Raw genomic sequence first — 22642 nt, 5'->3', positions numbered from 1 at the left:
GGTAAAAATTAATAAGAACTAATATTGATTATCATTACAATGAAAACCAAATGACGTCACTTATAGTTACAGATGGACTAATACGTTGGCTTTAAATGTTACTAATAAGTTAAACAAATAGTTTACATGATAAGTGATCTGGGTTACTTTGATCTTTCTATTATTATTATTTAGGGAATATTTTATTGTTTTTGCTTGCTATTTCGGCTAATTCATATTGGGCCATTCCAGTTAATATCTGTTAAAGGGGGTTTGATGGTCCTTTCTGAGGGGTGTAAAATTCATACATCTTAGGGGTGAAAATTTGGGTTTTTTCATCTGACATGTACACTATACGCAAAAAATTTCTGAGGGTCATGCAGCAGTAAATAATTTAAAATAAGTACATCTAAGGGGTTTCAAAAATGCCTATGTTAGATCTTATGGGTGCTTCTGAAAGTAGACAGTTACGTATCATGCATTATCTGGTATTGTATTTAAAAATCTGATGAGTACAATCCTTGCACTAAAAAATTCTGATAGGTCATTTTTTCCCATGAAAACCCATCCACCCAATATGAACAGAAACCCTACATCTGATAGGTCTTAATTTTTAGATCTGATAGGTAGTTTTTCATGTTTTATTCTGATACGTATAAACAAAATTCTCCCCGTCCATCCCCACCTGTCAGAAATTAACTAGAATGGCCCATTCTATCTTAAAGGGGCACTAGCTGTCAAATTCATTGTAACCGATTTGACTCAAATTCTCATATTTGGTTTATAACAATGTAAAACATTTATCCAAACTATCAAAAGTCTAAAATAAACAGTTTACAGAGCATGGGGTAGATAATATATAGGTTCGTTTCGTGTGTATTTTAGTCCAGACGCCATCTAATTAACTATCGATTTGACCTCAGATGACCATATAAGCGATGTAAACAAAAATAAAGATACGAATAGATTAAACCAACACGTGCAATTGCATTTTTATAGGTCTGTTTGATTTTATTTTATAGATTAAAAATAGATGTTTCTCATTGTTTTTAACCATATAAGAATGATTTTATGTGCATCGAATTAGTAATCAAATGATTTACCGTAGTTTCACTTTCATTGTTGACATTCTTTTTCTTTAAATAACCAGTGCACGTACAATGCATGCGTTGTCAATCTCTAGCTAGGGGTTAACTTGAAGTTCACATGAATACCGGTTAGAATGATGATGACGTTTTCACTTGCAAGTGAATCAGTCAAAAATTATGTTTAATCGCTTATTTCAGCAAAATTAAAGGAAATTGATTGCTAAAAGCAAATTATTATTTCATTATTCCAATTTGATTAATGATTGATCTAAAAAAAAATCATACTTTATTTTTTTATATATATCGTAGCTAGTGCCCCTTTAAGGACATCATTACAAAATTTCGTTAAAATCTAAAATAGATAAAAAAAAAAAAAAGTATTTTATACAAATTGAATATTAGTTTCGAAGCACACATTTTTTAAATGATTTAGTTTGCATTAAATGACGACAAACGTTTTTAATGTTAAACGTTAGTCCCTTTTACGTCACCCTGTCTTGTAGGAAATAATAAAGAAGTGGTAAAGTGTTCCTGTAGAAATTAAGGCAAACATTTTAAAATGTGTTGGGCAATTTCAATGTGTATAAAGATATATAAGAGCACACACAACACATGCATGTTTAGATATGTCATTTTAAATGCCTGCAGATATAATTCAGAAACTTTCAAACAACAAAAATCAGATTTTAGATGAATAAAACTAAACAAAATAACAAACAAAAACAGGAGACTCCTCAGCAATATTTTCAATGTCATTGAAAATGTATTGACAATGTATGAAAGCACATATCTGCACGCCAAAGAACTCTTGCCATAACTCTTTCGGGAACCCAAGGGTGACCTGTTGCAGGAAAAGATTATGGCCCTATCCAACTCACTCCTATTTATCCATGATAGTCCTAATTATATATTTTTAATCGTCATTGTTCCACTTCGCAGAACCAAGCTATATGTTTTATTATAAATGTGTTTTAATCTACAGTTTGAGTGAAATATATGCTACTGGACTTTAACATCAACCACATAATTACTTAATTAATCTAGTGTGTGTCTTTTCGAATAAAGAAATATTTACAACCTTCCTACAAAACTAACCTAACTCAATTACAATCATTTCCTTAAAGAATAAGAAATAGAAAAATAAAGATATCGATAAAACATTGATACATGTGTTGATATAAGTTGTAAAGAAAAATAAGAAGATGTGGAGTTTCTCGCTGCATTGAAGACACATTGGTGGCCTTCGGCTGTGGTGTCTGCTCTTTGGTCGGGTTGTTGTCTCTTTGATATAATCCTTATTTCCATTCTCAATTTTATGATTATCAATGAGATCATTCTCCACTAGAGTCGAATTTACTTTGTATTTATCAACTCCAGACTATCGTACGACCTTCACCAATGAACAAAGCCTATAGAAAGCTATATGGTTCATGAATTTATAAATGTTAAACGATTTGAACTAGAAAACTAAGTTAAACGGTCTGATTTATGTACAAAAATTTAAAAAAAAATCGAAAAAAAAATGATATACAGCAACGAACGACATCAACTGAATTTCATGCATCTGATATTAGACAGGCACATATAGAAGATGGTTGGGTTGAACTCGTTAGCGGCCGACTAACCCTTCCCTACATCGGACAGTGGAGTTATTGTTTATGTTGCATTATTTTCTTTTTCTGTCTGTTTATTCAATATATATAATATAAAAAAAAACAAGACATGTTTTATTCCACTAGACTGTTTTATAATTTTTATTCCAAAAAAAGATGAATGAGGGAGAAATGCATATCTTTATTCTAGTTTTGTTCGCGATATTTGACATATAGACCTATCATTATAAAGTTTCCAATGGTCGGGTCGTAATGTTCTAATGTTTAGTACAAGAACAAAAGAATGATTGATTTAAAAAAAGTTTTACTTCGTATTAATTACGATAACATCACACTATACATATGAAAAACATTAAAATGATAGAAAACTATTCTATTTTATAAATATAAAAAAAGTTAATCATTTTGAATGATCATATTATAAATTTTAGCTTTACTTACATAGAAATCTGAGTGATCATCGAAGAAATGGATTACAATTTTTTGGAATTTGGAAATGATAAGATCTTGATTTAAATAAAAATTATGATGATGATGATGGATGGCTGTCTGACGTCCAACGGCAAATTATATGCATATTCAAAACGGTAATTATGTAAATCAATATGAATATTATCAAAAACTGGTTTGTACTAGAACGACACACTGAGCTGGATTTTCATTTATTTATATCTTAATACTGTCAAACCTTTGCAATTACAATGGTATAAAGACACTGCATAACACCAATGAATAGACAAAACAACATGAATACAGAGAGCAGGATATGCAGACCGGTCCAAGGACACAGTTATCGTTCTTTGTTTTTCGTGAATATAGTTTCTAGTGTGAACAGTGTATAACTTGCAATTTTTTTTTTGATACACTTTCCCAATAAATTTCTTGATATTAAATGCATGAAATATTAAGTAGGGGGGTGAAATTACATGTTGAAAAAAATTGGGTGCTGAATCTTTGTTTAAAAGTAGAAATTTGGTCTAGTTAAAAAAAAAAGTCAAATTTTAGTACGTCTGAAGCTGTCAAACTGAATTTTAGACCCCCTTATCACAGAATTGTCAATATTTTGAGTTAGAGCTGGTAGAAGTTTCTATAATTTTGATATTATTTGTCCCTCTAGTAGTACACAACACTGTAAAAAATCTTTTTTGAGAAAGAGCAGGTGCGCCGGATTTTTTTAATTTGAATTTATTGTCTAAAAGAAATGCACTACGAAATAACTGTGTTCTCGGACCGACTATTACAATTATACTGATAGTATTTAGACAGGAGAGTGCACATGGGAGTTTATATATCTAATGAAAGTACACAGTTTTCTCAATATAACTTTTTTAAGTTACATTCATAACTTCCTCAAACAAAGTTCTTGTTTAATGAGTAACAGTCTGCAGATAAAATAACGCCCTACATATGGACAGACTACTCCGACCTGTCTTTGCTCTTATTTCTTAAAGCCCAGTGGCGGATCAAGAATTTTCATACTGCATAAGCGGGGGCCCGCTCCAGTCATGCTTTAGTGATTCCTTAAAATAATCAACCTATTATGTCCCACAAAGAAAGGGGGCGATCCCCCTGGAAATCCCTCTAAATACGCCTCTGAAGCTGCTTTCTTTAAGTAGCAAATACTAATTTGAAAGTACATGGTTTGACCCGACCGGTGTTCGAAACTATGATCTTTTGCATTCGAGGCGAACACATTACTACGAGACAACATTGGCGTTTAAAGAAAACTATTAATTAGCTAGGGCCCTCATGGGGTTTTTGATTATGTGATTACTTGGCCGTTTTTTTAATGATTATTTGATTATTAAGCCAAATATTTCATGATTATTTGATTACCTAGGACTGTATTTTTAGTTTATGATTATTTGATTACTAAAGATAAGCAAATATTTAATGATTATGTGATTATATTGGCAAAAAAATGGTGATTATGTGATTACTAGGACCCCCCATGAGGGGCCTCATTAGCATTTATATTTTATTAAGTTGGGTTTTGTAGATAGTACCAAATGTTTCATTTACCTTACTAAACATATATAAAAAAAAAGAAGATGAGGTATGATTGCCAATGAGACAACTGTCCACAAGAGACCAAAATGTCACAGACATTAACAACTATAGGTCACCTCACGGCCTTCAACAATGAGCAAAGCCCATACCGCATAGCCAGCTATAAAAAGCCCCGATATGACAATGTAAAACAATTCAAACGAGAAAACTAACGGCCGTATTTTAAAAAAATGAACGAAAAACAAATATGTACCACATAAACAAACAACAACCACTAAATTACAGGCTCCTGACCTTGGACAGGCACATACATAACTAATGTGGCGGAGTTTAACATGTTAGCGGGATCCCAAACCTCCTCCTAACCTGGGACAGTGGTATTTATAACAATACAACATAAGAACGAACTATAAAAATCAGTTGAAAAGGCTCAACTCATCAGATGGACAAAAATACAAGTGGACGTAGCCGGGTACTTGTATATCCCGATAGCAAAAAGACACTAGGAACAGATAGGAGAGTACTCGCAGTTATCTGACAGCTAGTTCAAAGCCACTAACAACTAATAAAAAAAATCATGCCTCCAAACTATTTTGCCATTTTTACCTGAATCATTCCATTTATTGTAATGGTTAAATCTTTGTCGCAGTGAAACAACGCCCCTGGACAGGTTATTAAAGTAAGGCAAACGGACACAGTGAAACAACGCCCCTGGGCAGGATATCCGGGAAAGTAAGGCATTGAATGTAACAGACACAGTGAAACAACGCCCCTGGACAGGTTATCAAAGTAAAGATTGAATGTAACAGACACAGTGAAACAACGTCCCTGGGCAGGTTATCAAAGTAAGGCATTGAATGTAACAGACACAGTGAAACAACGACCCTGGGCAGGATATCCGGGAAAGTAAGGCATTGAATGTAACAGACACAGTGAAACAACGTCCCTGGGCAGGTTATCAAAGTAAGGCATTGAATGTAACAGACACAGTGAAAAAACGCCCCTGGGCAGGTTATCAAAGTAAGGCATTGAATGTAACAGACACAGTGAAACAACGCCCCTGGGCAGGTTATCAAAGTAAGGCATTGAATGTAACAGACACAGTGAAACAACGCCCCTGGGCAGGTTATCAAAGTAAGGCATTGAATGTAACAGACACAGTTGCATATGATTATATGCTTCAGAAAAAAGTCCCGTTTAAAATTTATGTACGTAACTGTTTAACACCTTGATAAAGCAAAACGTTGTTTCGATTTGACGGTATGTTTCCATAACAATTGATCAATGCGATTTATTTTTTATCAATTTCCAAAATTTATTATCAACAGTTCAAATTCAATTTTACTACTTCAAATGCTTGACTTAGGACAGGTGCAAACATTTGCAGCGTGATTAAACGTTTTACGGGTACCAAACCTTCTCCCCATTTCTGAAACAATAGCATAACATCACAACATAGAAAAGCACAAAATAAAATATCTATTGGCAGGCTTAACTCAATAGAAAAACGTAAATAAAATCACAATGAACGAATAAATTTGATCTGCGATATCTGAATGCAAATGCACAGTTAATAAAAGATTAGGGACAAACATTCAAGGCCAAAAAGCAAACAAACAAGTCCAAACAAAGCCATGGCAAGACATCAAGAAATATTTAACCCTTTGAAAATAATCACTTTTGAAAAAAAAACGATTTTAATAACAACAGGAAAATGAAAAATAACTTTGTCGTTTTAGGTACACTACTTATGTGTATAACATTCTTCCAATAACTAGGAATACCAAGAAAGTTCTGTCATGTAAATACATAATTTAACACTAGATACAAATTGGGGTGCAATGTCTGTTGCTTTTGTGGGTACAGGTGAATATATGATTGTGAATATCAACAATAAAAATATACAATTAGAGCTAGCTAAAACTTCCTTGAACAGATTTAAGGAGAATAATCTTGAAGTTCATACAAATGTAGTACGAAGAAATGAAAATTAGAAGATATACCAAATAATCAAAGATGGTATAAAGACAAGAGCTAGAAAAACAAAAAAGGCCCAACAAAAGTAGTCAACCCTTGGCAAGAAATAAGAGCTACTCAGCATTTGCTTCGCGACTTTCCACTTTAAGGATATATCTACAATTAAAATTGATACTATAAGTCGAAAGAGCATTATTTAAGGAACGCACGCAAAAAAAAGCTAAAAATAATGATAGGTATTGGCGCTCCTTTTCGATATATAAGAAATTCAAAAAAATGGCGGGTAAGGACTCTGACTTTTACCTTAAATTTCTATATTGGTGTTTTTTGGGTCTCAAATTGAAAGAAAAGAAATTGAGAATCTGCTCAAATTTTGGAAAATGACCTAATGAAGTCTTACAAGAAAAGAAAATGGGTGTTATGGGGCAAAATGATTAACCCTGAAGGAAGAAACCAAGAAGTTACAACGTCTGACACATATTATTAAACCTTATACATCTTTAAATAGAATGAATTCACTATATAATTTAAAATACTAACTTTATTACTTATTAAAAATGATTTAGAGGAAAACAAATTAAGACTTTATTCTATTTCATTCAACCCTTTGATTTACTTGACACCTCATACTTTTTAGTCGAGGCGTACCTGATGGAACTATTTCCATAAAATCTTTTTAAATATAATCAAATATTAAAATATACAGTCCAAGATTATCAAATTAACAAATAACCAGGAAATATTTGGTCTGTTAATAAAAAAATCACTATAAAAAAACCCAGCAAAGTCGACGTCATCACATAATCAAAAACCCCATGAGGAGGCTCATCTTAAGATTTTTAATATATATCCATCATTATAAAGATTAAGATAAGAAGGAAATGATGGATTTTTTAATTCATTTTTAATTATGATAACGTTATAGTATACATATTAATAACACTAAACTGATAAAAAATTGTTTGATTCTATATATTTATAATTTATTTTTTATTTCTTTACACCTATTCACCACAGGCCTTCAAGCTCAAAGTGTCAAGATCACGAAGCGATAGTTGGAACAACCTACTTTAAACTAGTTTAATTAAAAAATATATATGCATATACAAACTCAACATTTGATAAATGGCACGATCCATTTCAGTTTATAAATAAATAAATGAATATAAAATTGTTCTACAACGACGATTTCAACTACCCAACATGACACAGATCTTAGATTTTGTCCATTCTATGAAGGACTTTTAGAAGGGTTGATTTTAATTAGTTTTGCGCTCAAAATTGAATCTCGGAGGTTTTCTATTTATCTACTTTTAAAATGTTTAAATATTGTAGGGAAAACTCTAAATTAAGCATGGTTTGTCGTTTAAGGGCAATAACGACTATGAGAATTCAATTGATGGTTTCAGTTGAAGGGAAATCATTGAAAAGTCAACTCGCTTCGGGCATAATTATTAAAACGTGTTATTTTCAATTTTCAGTTTCACTGCAATTTCTACAGAACTTGTTTTCAACTTTGGGTGCACAACTATTCGCAGGTAGTCGTAAATAATTTTCAATCCATCAAAGTGTTGGGTATAAAAATGTTTTGACAAGATCGTTGAAATGCAGCTTACATTGGTTTAGTTTTCAATAACGTTTAAATTTTTGTTTCGACTTACATTTAATTTTCAAAGAGAATTAAAGGATACCGGTTTTGCAAACATTATGCATAAAACACTTCATTCCTTTCACACTATGTAAACTTTCGCAATAAAATGTTGGGTATCATTTCCCCTCCCCCCACCAAAGTTTTAGTATTTTGAGATTATTTTTTTCTCAACCTATCAAAACAGTTTTGTCACACTGATATCAAACAATGCTTTAGCTATCGCTGTTGACTATGTGTAAGCAAACACTTTTATATAAAGTAACTTAAAACCATATATCTATTTTAAATCAGTCTAATTTATGCTATCAAAAGCATCAGAGGAGTCCGTACGTAGGGTAATGTCCTGGTTTAAAACGGAATTTTATGCGACTGTCATACAAGTGAGAGGTTTAGCTAGCTTTAAAGACCAGGTTTAATTCACCTTTTTCTACATAAGAAAATTCATATATCAAGTCAGGTATATGACAGTTGTTATCCATTCGTTTGATATGTTTGAGCATTGATTTTGCAGTTTGCAGGGTGGACTTTACGTTTTGAATTTCCCTTGAAGTTAGGTAATTTTGTTATTTAATTTTTTTTATCTAAATTTCAGAATATCAATTATAATTGATTCTATTTTGCTGCCATCAAGTTGATACCTTATCATTCCCTTTTTTTTAAAATATGAATCGCTGTCCCCCCTTTCCAATAATCAAAACTGAGCCTTTTTGCTGATAAATGATAACACCTCTACAAATGAGAGGTTAAGCTAGCTATAAATCCAGGTTTAATCCACCATTTTCTACACAGGAAAATACCTGTACCAATTCAGGAATATGACAGTTGTTATTCATTCGATTGATGTGTCTGAGCTTTTGATGATGCCATTTGATTAGTGACTTTTTTACATATATAAATGTTAAATCCCAAAACAAATGTCTTTATATTAATGAAAACAAAACGTCAATTTTTTTTTAAATAGTTAATTGACTCATGCATATTTAGACGCAGTGGGATTTTTGTCACACGGACACAATCTTCTAGGTATGCAATGGTGTATTATTTTATTTGATTACAAAATACAATACACAGTTTTATACCTAGACAGATATTTTATCATAGAACATGATAGAGCGAAATGCATATCTTTTTCTAAATTATCTTGAGATTATGATATTTAATAATTCCATCATTATAACATTTAAAAACAGGTGGAGTTCTAATGTTTATGCAAGAACTAAAAAATGATGGATTCAAACATTTTTTTTCATTCATTCTAATCACCATGATAACGATAACGCTCTACTATACATATTAATAACTTTAAAATGAGAAGATATAGCTAAATTAAAGACAAAGTAAAAACAAGGTGAAGACAAAAAGTACAGATCTTAGAGAACTTGAAAATACTTGAAGCTAGTCCAACGTAAAAAATACTATTAGAAAGATTATGCATCAAAGAGGGTGGTAAAGGGGGCCCTGAACACAGAACACGTGAAATAAAAATCGGAAAAACGTGGACGGAAAATAAAAATCGGAAAAATGAAGCACGAGAAAAAAAAATCGCAAATATTAATGGAAAAGGTAAAATAATTTATTAATCATCCGTTCTTGGAGATCATCTAGTCAATATATAATGGAGATGATGACCCTCCAGTCATCTATTAACGTCCGCTATTTGCAACTGATTTGCCAGAAAAATATTATTCAAAATAATAAATTTGATAGCAATTTTTAATATACTGTGAACACATAATTTTAAACAATCTCCGGATTGTCTCTGAATTTAGTCCTGGTTTACTTTTTAATCAAATGCGGGACAAGCACGAGAAATTAAGAGTACCGATACGAAACACGAAATAGATAAAGGAGAACACGAGGCACGCACGTCGAACCAAACACAAGAAAACGAGAAATAAAACGTCAAAACACGAAAACACGCGAAATAAAAAGGCCAAAAACGTTGCACGAAAATAACCCTTTACCACCCTCATCAAAGACTAAAGAAAACCAGTCCGCAACCAATTTCCTTTTGATTTTATGTAAAGATGACATAAACAGTCGGAGAAAATCTTGACCCCGTGCTATATTCCAGCATATAATTATTGACAGATTGTAGTACCATAAAAGTACATATATATGTATAGCAATTATATTTAGTAGGTTTTTAACTTATTGATAATTAAATTTTGTTACAGATAAAACAATATTCAAAGATCTAATACAGTGTTGAATAGACAACCTTTTGGAATAAGTTTATTTAAAGGAAGGAAACATTGACTTGGATTATGTTGGCTTTATTGGCGGGCGTGAGGTCCAAATAGCTACTCCGAGAGTAATGAAGAAGAACGACTGAAACTTCATAAGTTGTTATAATAACGAATTTGTTGCACGATATGATATGTCTGTATCTCAACTAACTAGCCACATGTTTTTGACCTGATACATCTTAATTCACAAGAAAAGTTGTGTCATCTGTACAATTTTACTGATTAGGTCCGATTTCTAATCCTGACAATTGGATTGATTGGGGATTTGCATGGCGGCTGACGATTACACTCTCAACACATCAAGCGTCACTGATGAGCTTTATGGAGACGAAACGCGTGCGTGTTGTTTTAAATTATGAACCTGGTACGTTTGATAACTATCAACGCAACCGATCTCACTCCTTTTGTATGTCATGCAACTCTCTCCATTTTTGTTTGTTTGTTAGATTGATTTATTTATTTATTCCTGATGATTTACGAGAATAAACATCGTTAAACTACTTTTGTCTTAATTTATTTCATAGTCATACCTTAATAAATTGTTCTTAACTTTGTATATAATTTAGTTTGATGGCAGATCTATGATTGTATTTGTTTCATTTATATTCATAACTTGTATAGACTATCAACGATCTAGTGCTTGACCTAGTATAGACACCTATCTATTATCAAAGACTTTATGATGCCCTCTAGGGTATTTTTGATTATTTTTGTCTTATTTTGCTCTTTCATTGACATTTTCCTCAACCTCCTGTTGTATATGTTTAATACTAAAAAAGATCTTTATAAAATTTGCTTCCTATGCACTTTTCTGGATTTAGGTTCATTAGGAACGATCCAACTATTTAAGCAAAATTTGAAGGTAGGCATGTATAAATACAGATATAGGTTAAGAGATATATATATAACAAAAAACATACAAAAAAGTAAGCAATATTCAAACAAGGTCAATTTATCAATAGGAATTTGAGAAAAGAAAAACATATTCATTATGCCAATACCACAGCACTGACTTCTAAGCTGATAATACTCTCGGACCAACCAGTTCACCAGAAGTGGTAATTGTTTAACTTTCAACTAAAGTCATAATAAAGTACAATTTTTATTTAATTCTTTAGATTATTAATTAGTATTTTATATAACCCTAACTAAGCTTGCAAATGCTTCTTATACGGTTTATTACAGTTCTTTTTTGGCTTCCTTTATGTTTCATACTATTGTCGTATATATGCTGTATTTTAAAACGAAGTATATAAATGCATCATATATATCAAATTAAACAAATTGTACGCCAGAAACGAGTAGTTTGCAACAGAATCATAGTCGAAAACATAAAGATCAAAAGAATTAAGACGAAATGAAAACGATAACAACAATATACCAAACATTATATTAAGGTGGTACCCAACACATTCACTAAAATTAATTTGACTCGTTTAATTTTCATAAAATTTTGACAAAGTATCTACTTTGACCCTTTGACAAAAATATAAAAATTTCTAAAAATTTGAACCAACCATTTTATCAGAAAAATTACACTGGTTATATAGCAGTTTGACAAACACTAATTTTGATCATTGAGAAGCTTAATATTCCCTTATGATCACAACGTAATTAAAACGTTTAGCTGATATTACAGAGTTATCTCCCTGTTGTATTAGGTACCTCCTTAAACACTTAACATTGATCAACATGATCCAACTGGAAGTCTGAGATGCACCTAGGTGCTCTGGAAAGATAAATAACTTTTGTGTAACTAGTGTTGGTTATAACCAATCATTTCGGTGAAAATTCACTGTCGATGGTATCATGAATGAGAACATTACGGAGTACAAAATGTCAATAGTGTAGACACAACACACTGAATGAATATTTGATCATTTGTTACAATCATGAAAGCATTGTAAAAGGAAAAATCACAAAAATACTGAACTCAGAGGAAAATTCAAAACGGACAGTTCCTAATCAAATGACAAAATCAATAGCTCAAAAACATCAAACGAATGGATAACATCTGACATATTCTTGACTTGGTACAGGCATTTCAAAAATTCAATTCTTAAGAATTCACTTTTACGACAAAGAATTGTTGACTCAAAAAATGTTTTTGTGAAAACAGCAATCGTTTGTCATGTTTATAAAGAAAATTTAAAACACAAATCCTGGATTATCATATTTGTGAATACATAGAATCAATAAGTAGGCGCTGCTTGTATGTTGTAACATACAGCTGGAAATTCACAATTGGAAAACTGAAGCAATTTTTTTGTTGAATATTCAACCGACCAACACTATCAACTGCTACATATATGTCAGGATATGAAACATGCATTTAACTGACTTTAGATTCATATATCCTAAACAAATTGTCATTGAAACAGCAGTTAATTGACTATCATTCATGACGCAATGCGATTACAGGTGTTATGCGATGGAAAGTTTATTAGCTGTCAAACTCCTGGTCACCGATTTCACTCAAATTCTTATATTTGATATATAACATACTGAAACGTATGCATAAATCACAAAAAGTTTAAAATAAATAACTATCAATGCATGATTTCGATGGTATGTACCAGTACTTCGTGTGTATTTTAGTCTAGGAACCTTCTAATTCACCATCGCGATGACCTGCGAAGACTACCGACATTAATGTACCCCGAGATAAACATACATATAAATAAATAGCGAACACGCGAATGTTTTTTTGTGTTTGGTCTTTTAATGTGAAAGTATTGGTTAAACAAATATGTTTATCATCGGTTATAAAGGAGTAGGGGCATTAAGGCCTGGTTTTGGCCCAAGAAAATAAAATGTTTGATAACTTTTTCAAATTAGCACATAATCTTTAGAATTGCATAGGGTCAAGAAATATAAATGAAAAACATTAAGATTCTTAAGTGATGACGTCACAATTACGTCATAATATGTACTGTTTTCACAAAAACGATGAAAATTCAGAATTTATGCAGTTTTCCATCTTTATTTCTGTTGTGGAAACATCGTGCGCAGCCAAGAAACAACAAAATGATTTAACTTAAGCTTTATTATTACTATTGACAAAATCTCACCAAATATAAAGTTGTTTCTTGGGTGCGCACATACTTTTCCAATCGAAAATATACTTAAAAATTTGATGAAAAACAAGGAAAATCACAAAATTTTACAAAATATGCAAATTAAGGCATGATTTGTTGCCATGATAACTTGTTCAATGTCCTAAACTATTTTGTTTTTCTGAATTCCTTCTACCTGAGATACTTTTCAGTAATTTAAAAATATGTATGATAACTTTTAAATTTGCAGTAAATTTTGGGCCAAATAAGGGCCTTATTGCCCCTACTCCTTTATAAGAATGGGGTTTTTTTGTGGATAGAATCAGTCAGCAAAAGGGTTTAACCTGGTTTCACTTTTGATATTGACATTTTTTTCTCTCTTCAATAGTTGAACCCGTCTAGTTTATGGGTAATTATTTTGCAGCTAAGGGGTTAAACGACGGAAGTTATTAACACGAGGTTAAGATGTAAGTTAATAGTACATCATTGATGTTTTTGAGCTTGTTTTGACAAATTTTATGCAAACTGAGAGCTAATAACGAAATATTGTGTCAAAATTACGCTTTCATTAACACTTGAAACAAAAGAATCGTATGTTATTTTTTGTCTAAATTGTAGTTAATACCGCTTTCATAACAGAGCACATGTACATGTGATGATATTTAAAACGAATGTTATTTATTAGTTATTCTAAAGATAATTTTTTGGTGATATTTGTTGTGATGCTGAAAGTATTCAGATTCAAGTTATATTCATGATATAAATTCGACACTGTATTATGAATATGTCTTGTCTTACAGTATTATGATGGAATATTTGTTTAACTTTTGCGGTCAACGAAAATATTCCACATATAAATTGGTCAAACATAATCTTTCAGTCGAATAGTCTTCGATGAATTCAAATTGAAATGTTTCAAACCATAATCCAGCATTTTAACTTTTTTTTATTGCTTTTTTTTTCATAAACATTTTTATGACATGCCATTTAAGAATGTGGTGATATTGAACAAAAGTGCGTGTTCTCTCTCCGGAATTAGGTTTGCATATATTAGCCTTTATAATACACGCTGTGAATATTCAAAAGGGCAATGACACTTCGGTGAGTACTTTAAGTGGCATTGTTTATACATGAAATATCATTTTTTATATCTTCTTATCATTTTTTATCATTTTATCATTTCAGATATGATCAATTGGTAGAGGGATCAACCGAATTAGTTTTTTATTTAGATTTGTCTGAAATCTGTAAGGTTAATTATGTTGTTTATGTCTGGATTGTAAGATCATTTGTACCAAGTTATCATGAATTTAATATTGGCTTTGAATTTTCAAAATGGTGACTACGTAAATAAACTCATCATAGATACCAGGATTAAAATTTTATATTTACGCCAGACGCGCGTTTCGTTTACAAAAGACTCATCAGTGACGATCGAATTTCAAATTGCTTAAAAGGCCAAATAGAGCACGAAGTTCAAGAGCATGGAGGACCAAAAATTCCTAAAAGTTTTGCCAAATACAGCTAATGTAATACGGTAATGCATTTATTTTTTTTACGCTTAAAAATTTAGAAAGTGTTTTTTTTTTCTTTCAAACTACAAAAAGGTACTAGATCATCGTGGTAACAGACATATACTTTTCTTGACAAGCAACCAATTAAACATTTACAAGAAGAAATATGAATTTACCGATGTTAATTGATTTGAAGATTTAAGTTAGGCTTTCAGTTTGAGTGCAGCTAAATACGTCTTAATAGTCTTCCACTTAATACCATTTAAAACAGTACACAAAACGCCTTTATTCAACCCTCTAACGTTTTACATATTGTAGATTTAAAAAATACCCTGGTCTATCTTTCAATCGTTTAGAATTAAAACCTAGTGCAATTAAAGTTTAAAACCTATAATGTTATAATAAAACATATAGTAGGTATTCTGATTCCAAGAAGTATAAAATATATAACAAAGTTAGGCGATGTAATATAGCTAAACAACGATCATTTGACAAGGCAAAATGTTATAATTTAATAAACAAGATAGAAATGGATGAATTGTAATGAACACCATGTCTTCACAAAATATGATACATCATCAAGGAATAAAAACCATGGTGTGCTATTTTGTTTGTAAAGGAATGATTATTTAAGAAATTATCAACTAAGCATTAAAGTCCTTTTTCATGTACCAATAAAAACATGTGACTGAATGTTTTTATCAAACGTTTTTATTTTCTTTCATTGTAAACTATGGCAGATTCTTTTTCAACTATGAAAATGCTGGTTAAATAAAGGCTACGGTAGTATACCACTGTTCAGAAGTCATAAATCGATGGAAATGAACCTGTGAATTATTCTATTATCTATACACCTTCGGATACAAGTTTGAAAATATAATTTTCATGAATGCATACAAACTTAGATTGTTCCTATACTATTTTAACACGTTATATCACTGGTTTAATTGCATGCATTTAGAACGCATTTGTGTCATTCTTATCATCTGTCTTAACCAAGTTTTTTTTAATGGAAGAGAAGATGAAATTTATTATCTTCACCACAAACAAAGTAGAGAAATTAGGTTAATTTACAAATAAAAACGTAACGCTCTTTCGATCACTGTTATTCTTGCATTTTTCATTCGGTTTTTCTATTATGAGAAAATGAATAATAATAAATTTTAAACCGTAAAACACTCTTTTCAATTCTTACATGAACTGAAAAAATGATTTAGAACATATTTATTAATTTTCATACAAGTATCTTTTCATTTATGTCTAGTGTTTTCAAACAACGTTCGTTTAGGATAAACTGCTGAACCTCCCAGAACACGAGTATTTGTGCTACCTTAGGTTTATGGTGTTTATAGGTTTATTGCTCAATAATAATTTTTCGGTGAATCATTTTGTGTTGACTGTTGATTGCTTTTTGTCGCTTTTCTCTATTGTTGCCTTTGGGTGATTTATAATACTTTGGATTTCTGATAACTCCATTTGGTATCTTTTGTATATGTGTGTTGAATGTTTCCTTTGTATTTTGTTCCATCCTATTACATCCCTTTTACGTAAGTATTATATGACAAGGTTGTAATCAAATTACATAAATTGGCAATACGTCATGTGTTTCAAGCTTTACACATCTTCAATAACTGATATATGATTTTAAAATAGCACTGCTTAGTGAAGTATTGGCAACTTCCCACATCAAAGACTATCATAATTTATTCCACCTTATGTAATAATGCTGTATTTTGATTGGATGAGAGACATGGTATTTTTCACAAATCTCTATGTTTTGAGATTTTCTTTTCTCTGCCGGGGTATTTGTCATTAGGGAATTCCATGTGTCGGGGTATTTGCTAGCAAATACCATGGCAGATGGGGAATACCTTGTCTAAAAATAATCCAATGAATTATTTATGATCTAATAGGACAAATTTATGGTCATTCTTAATATACTGTTCAAATGAAATATTTAGGATAAAAAACATCGTTATTGAATTTGGAGTAAATGACGTCAAAATTCCGCGAACCTGTACTTTTAATGACGTCATAAATAAAACTCAAAAGAAACACATTGTCAACCGGGCATACACATAAAACTGGAATCCACTTGTATTACGCTTCACTCAAGCTGATGAAAAAAGTGTAGTTGTCAGCCGAGAACCAGCTTATCATAAACAGGGATATATATATATACGGTCAGTGACTGTACATCAAAAATGAGCAGAAATGATTTTACGGCCCATGCAATTTGACTGCACAAATAGCACAGCTGCAGTATACACAAAGATTATACATTCAAGTAGAAACTCCATATGATACCTGATTTCAATAAACTTTCTGAGGTCAAGTAATAAGATAGAACATTCGGTGGAATTAAACAATTATATCATGCTTACAAGGGGTATTTGCCAAAAATAACGGTTTCGAGGTAATCAAATTTCCCTCGCCTAACGGCTCTGGAAATTTGTACCTCTCAACCGGTATTTTTGGCAAATACCTCTTGTAAGCATGATATATTTGTATAAAATACACGTTATACGTTTTATATATCACATTTCTATGTCAATATATAATTATACATTTAATGCAAATGTATACAAAATTTCGGAAGAAAGAATGTTTTATGACACCTATTTATGACTTCCGCGATATAACTAGCTGTTGATAGTCCTATATGAAATAATATGTTCTGTTTATTTTTGTCATACAACATGCACTAAATCTCACTGACATAAAACATACTGCCTTATGGTTTGGTCAACAACCAAAATGACAACCGCTGTCTTAAACGCCAACTTTTATCTTTTGGTTCTTGACCTGTAGTGACATGATGTACATTTATCGTCATCAAATTCTTCATTCTTTCATCAGTAAGACAAGAAACATCAAATAAAGAGGTGTTTTTCCAGTGATATTTCAAACATTTCTTCATCTTTTTCTTCTTCTAAGATTTTTATTTTTACTTGTTTTAAAAATATTTCTTATATGGGATAGTTTGATTGATTATGTTCGCTTTTAAAAACTAAAAAAAAACTTTAATGTCTCATAACTTTTGTTGCGATTCATGCATAATCCCCATTTTTTTCTTTTTATTGTTATTCAAGAATAACATCATTTACTAGCATGTATATTCATCAGATTATTATATGCGGTGTCCAATCATGGATCTTTTATAAAGGAAAACATAACAGACATAAAGCTTAAAAATGCTAGTCAAAATGGTAGATAAAAATTACTTCGGTCCTTTTATTTGAATATTTATGTAATAAATCATCATCTTGTAACAACTATAATACATATACAACATGAAAACAAAACATTAAACACAATTATGTCTCGTAAGTTTGTAGTTTAATCTAGTAAAACAATCCGTTGATTAATAGTCTAATTTGTACCTTAGAAATATAAATTGCAAATTACAATAATACAAATTAATATTATAAACAGTTTTCGGTTGTTTTTATATTGTCCTTTATACTAGTATGCATTTGAAAATATTTATAACTTTTTGATAACTTACAAGTAGCATTTAACAAGCCAAAACTTTCTCTTAAGCATGCTTATAGAAATAAAAGTATACTTGCGCATTAAATTTGCCAGCCAACTCCGTAAAATATAAATTGTATATGTTTGAAAATTAAATGTATTCCAAAAGGAGGCTTTCGTCAAGGATACCCCTTTCTTGACCGTTTTTATAGAAAACAAATGTATAACTGTATGTCTGTTTAATCAATAATTTAATATTATTTAGAAACAAATCATTTTAATTCTAACCATTTTTAAATGCAATTATAATACTTGCATTTGTCCCTCTTTTGAACATTTTAAAGTCTATATAATAGAATGAATGATTCTATGTAGACATTAACATACTTTACGTTTGATCATGTTTCCTTTAAAAAAAAATATGACATACATCAAAGATTAGTTGTTTTTGGAGTATTGTGAAACGTATCATTCACGCAGTCTTGTTTGAAAGCATGTGAACTATTTAAAGTCAAGAGAATGTCAAATAAATGATAAGTATAGGCATCAAAGACTTTTACTTGTCAAATGTGTTAACACATTCAATTTTAACATTTTCAGCGATAGTAACATGATAAATGTAATATTTATATTCAAAATGATTTAAACATCAAATAGAAAGCTAATATTTATTGATATTTAATGCCTGTCAAAAAGATTAATTGAAATGGACAAATTACCATATCGTTTGAAATATCCAGTAAAAGTTAAATGTAAAATAAATCGAATTGATTGCAAAGGGAACTAAAAATTATTCAAGTATGAAATATCGTATGTATCGATATTTAAGATACCAAATAATTAACGAGAGAGAGAAAAATTACATGATAAATGTAATATTAAATATATTCAAAATGATTTAAACATCAAATAGAAAGCTAATATTTATTGATATTTAATGCCTGTCAAAAAGATTAATTGAAATGGACAAATTACCATATCGTTTGAAATATCCAGTAAAAGTTAAATGTAAAATAAATCGAATTGATTGCAAAGGGAACTAAAAATTAGTCAAGTATGAAATATCGTATGTATCGATATTTAAGATACCAAATAATTAACGAGAGAGAGAAAAAACCCGAATTAAATTATATAGAAAAATAAATGAAACTCTCACCCGTTCTGTAGTATCAGTTAGGTAAACCACAATCCAATGATATGTATAAATGTTTGAATGATTGACAAGAAAATCTATTGTAATCTGAAATATGACAGTAGATTTGATTGATGTATAGCTCTACATGTTACAAGTACAAAAGGTTTGGATTGAAAATAATGTTTTTTCCTATTTTGATTTCTTTTATTTTCAGTTGTTTGTACGTTGTATTTATACTTTATCAGTGTTTTTTGATATAATAACAATTCATAAACCAAATTTTCTATGAATTAAATATTATATTTCACGATCTTGTGAGCAGCGGTTTTCTTTGTCGAGTAGTGCGAGGCAAAATAAAATCGGCGATATTGGTGAAGAAATCATAAGCATGTGTAAAAAAATATTATTGCAATCAAGATAAGAATATCGCATTCAGAATTAACCTTCATTCTGATTATATTTAAAATTTTATGGGCAAATTAGATGTGAAAAACCAACATTTGGAGAAATGTAATTCAACGTTACCTAAATAGGATAGTCTTTCTGTCTTATATCTAAATTAACGTGTAAAATATAAAAATAGCCTTGTTTATTGGACAAGTGCACTTTCGTTCAATTGTTATCCTGAAATGTGATGGTTGACATGACCCAAGTAAACAGATCGTTTACACATGTTAGAAACGTGAATATTTAAGGAGATATGATGTAATAAACAAGGCTTTATCATGACACAAGGACAACTGTCTGAGTTCCCTATTAGAATGTGTTCTGCAGACAAAACATCTACGTCAATCATGACGTCAAAAAGTAAATATTGTTTCCATCGAGGGGACCAACCTGTCACGGGACGTCGGTAGTTGAGAAGCCTGAGTATTTCACCTACTGTATCATTAGCATGTCAACACTGTTAGTTTCAGGTTCGAACAACACGTGGCGCAGGCGAGTGCTTTTGACTCAGATCTTAATAACTGCCTGTTATTGCAAGTTTCTCTGTCTAAGGTTTAATCATTTAATCCTGTACAAACTGACCTCCAAACAATAGCCAAAAGTGAGGAAAAGTGATGTTTAACATCAATAATGAGGAAAGATGATGACGGCGTAATAAAGCTTACAAGACCATTGCAAAAACAAAACAAGACAAAACCCCATGAAAATCAATTTTTGATCACTTTTTTGAAGGTCAACACTCCTCCTCATAGCAACTGTTTGAATGTTAACATAACATCTGATTTTTTTTATGTATTTTATAAGAACAACTGTATATTCCTACTAGGTTACTTTCACTTATAAATAATTATTGCTAACGACTTCGTTTGTTGCCATTTTTCGAATCATAAGCTTACTTTTAATCATAGTCGTTTAACTTTTAACCAACTTGCAGTATCTTCGACGAAATTTTTTCTAGACATTTAGATTTTACAGGTTTTGTATTTTTAAGTATGGATGTTTTCGGTTGTATGACCCGAGGGAAGATGATTTTTTTTCTTATGCTTATTTACATGGAGGAGATACCATGGAGGTGCTTCACATGATTCTCTCCGTGTATAAACCATCAATGCAAGAATTATGCGAAAATATGAAATGACGAAAGCATTAAATTATCAACATTGAGTATAAACAAAATTATTAAAATGTTTTAATAGGGATATGACCTCACAGGTCATTAACCAAAAGAACTTTTCACGAAAACTCATGTCAGCAAAATTATTTCCACCAGACCAATTTATAATATTATTAATAAAACGCAAAAACCAATTATCATCATTAACTAAAACATAAACCTCCTACGACAAACCCTTTGGGAATTTCGAGAATTAGATTTTTTTGTAGATCTTTTCATCCTTGTTAGTTTTGATGTGTAAATAAAATCGATTTATGTCTATTTTTATATTTGTATCGGGTGATATGACCTTTGTAATTTCAATGAGCACTATTTGCGCACCACTACTGGTAGATTTGCTTTTATACAAACCTGAAACAGAAATCATTCGAAACATTTTCAAAGACAAAATGAAAAGGCATTTATAAATAACTCACATTTAAATAAGTGCATACATCTCGTAAATCCCCATGAACTTTATATTAAGGATACTATTAAAGTATAAAGTCCGTCTCATTCTTAATTTTTTCTTCGATATCGAGAGAGATGGTCCAGTTCCATCTATAATCTATGAATATCGTGATAATTTTAACTCTCCAATTTGCAACTTCCCATTTATCAGCAGTATCAATCAACTGCTCCGTTGTTTTGTGTTTTCGTATTTCAATCAATATGTTACGCTCGTGCATGTACTTTGCCACATGAGTTGAAGTAACGTATATGTTACAATTGTGATTGAGGTTCGCGTTGCTGCGTCTCAAGTATTTTATGAGAATAATTTGTATTTGTTTTGCCATGATTGTTTTTCGATATTGTTTAAATTCCCATTTAGTATATCATTCGTCTTTTTTTTACACAAAAACAAGGAAAAGTAAGTTGCCACGAAGGACGGTTCGGGTTGTCAATCTTCCTTAAAAGAGCCTTTAGATCCGATATTTACAAATTTAATGAGATTTAAATGTCAGTAAACTACTGTTTTCTATAAATTAAACATTTCATCTTCAGTGTGCATTTCTTTAAAAGTTATTAATCTCGGTGTGTTCCTATTTATTAATCTCAGAGTAGAAGTGTAATTATCAGTGTGTGTTTTAACATTTTTCATCTCGGTGTGAATGTTTGCTCGAAAAATAGCTAAAACTTTGAATATCTTGTCATATAAGACTAAACGAAACAATTTACTTGATAGGTATTTTTAAAGAATCTAGATTTTTCTGAATAAACAATCCAAGGAATTTGAAGAGTTTCCACTGGGCAACAATCTCAAATGGAAACCTCCAAGATTATTAAAATTTGTAT

The 22642-nt window shown here is 30.9% G+C and overlaps 1 protein-coding gene across 2 annotated transcripts in view; it reads right to left on the bottom strand.

The window, feature by feature from the left end:
- LOC139519643 (salivary peroxidase/catechol oxidase-like) overlaps positions 1-19870 on the bottom strand; it is a 41104-nt gene extending 21234 nt beyond the window's left edge. The window contains exon 1 of one of the 2 annotated variants that reach the window (XM_071311848.1): positions 19768-19870. Coding sequence is in view for 1 of the 2 variants with exons in the window: in XM_071311846.1 (XP_071167947.1) it covers positions 3122-3141 (20 nt within the window). In the remaining variant the exon portion in view is untranslated. Of the gene's footprint in view, positions 1-3121; positions 3157-19767 lie in introns of those variants that run through there. The other variant, XM_071311846.1, reaches the window with a different exon arrangement.
- Between the last annotated feature and the right edge of the window lie 2772 nt (positions 19871-22642).

The sequence above is a fragment of the Mytilus edulis genome, chromosome 4, assembly GCF_963676685.1.
Source record: "Mytilus edulis chromosome 4, xbMytEdul2.2, whole genome shotgun sequence".
NCBI classification, from domain to species: domain Eukaryota; kingdom Metazoa; phylum Mollusca; class Bivalvia; order Mytilida; family Mytilidae; genus Mytilus; species Mytilus edulis.
The sequence above is the reverse complement of the archived record's forward strand: the minus strand, read 5'-3'. Positions and strand labels throughout refer to the sequence as shown.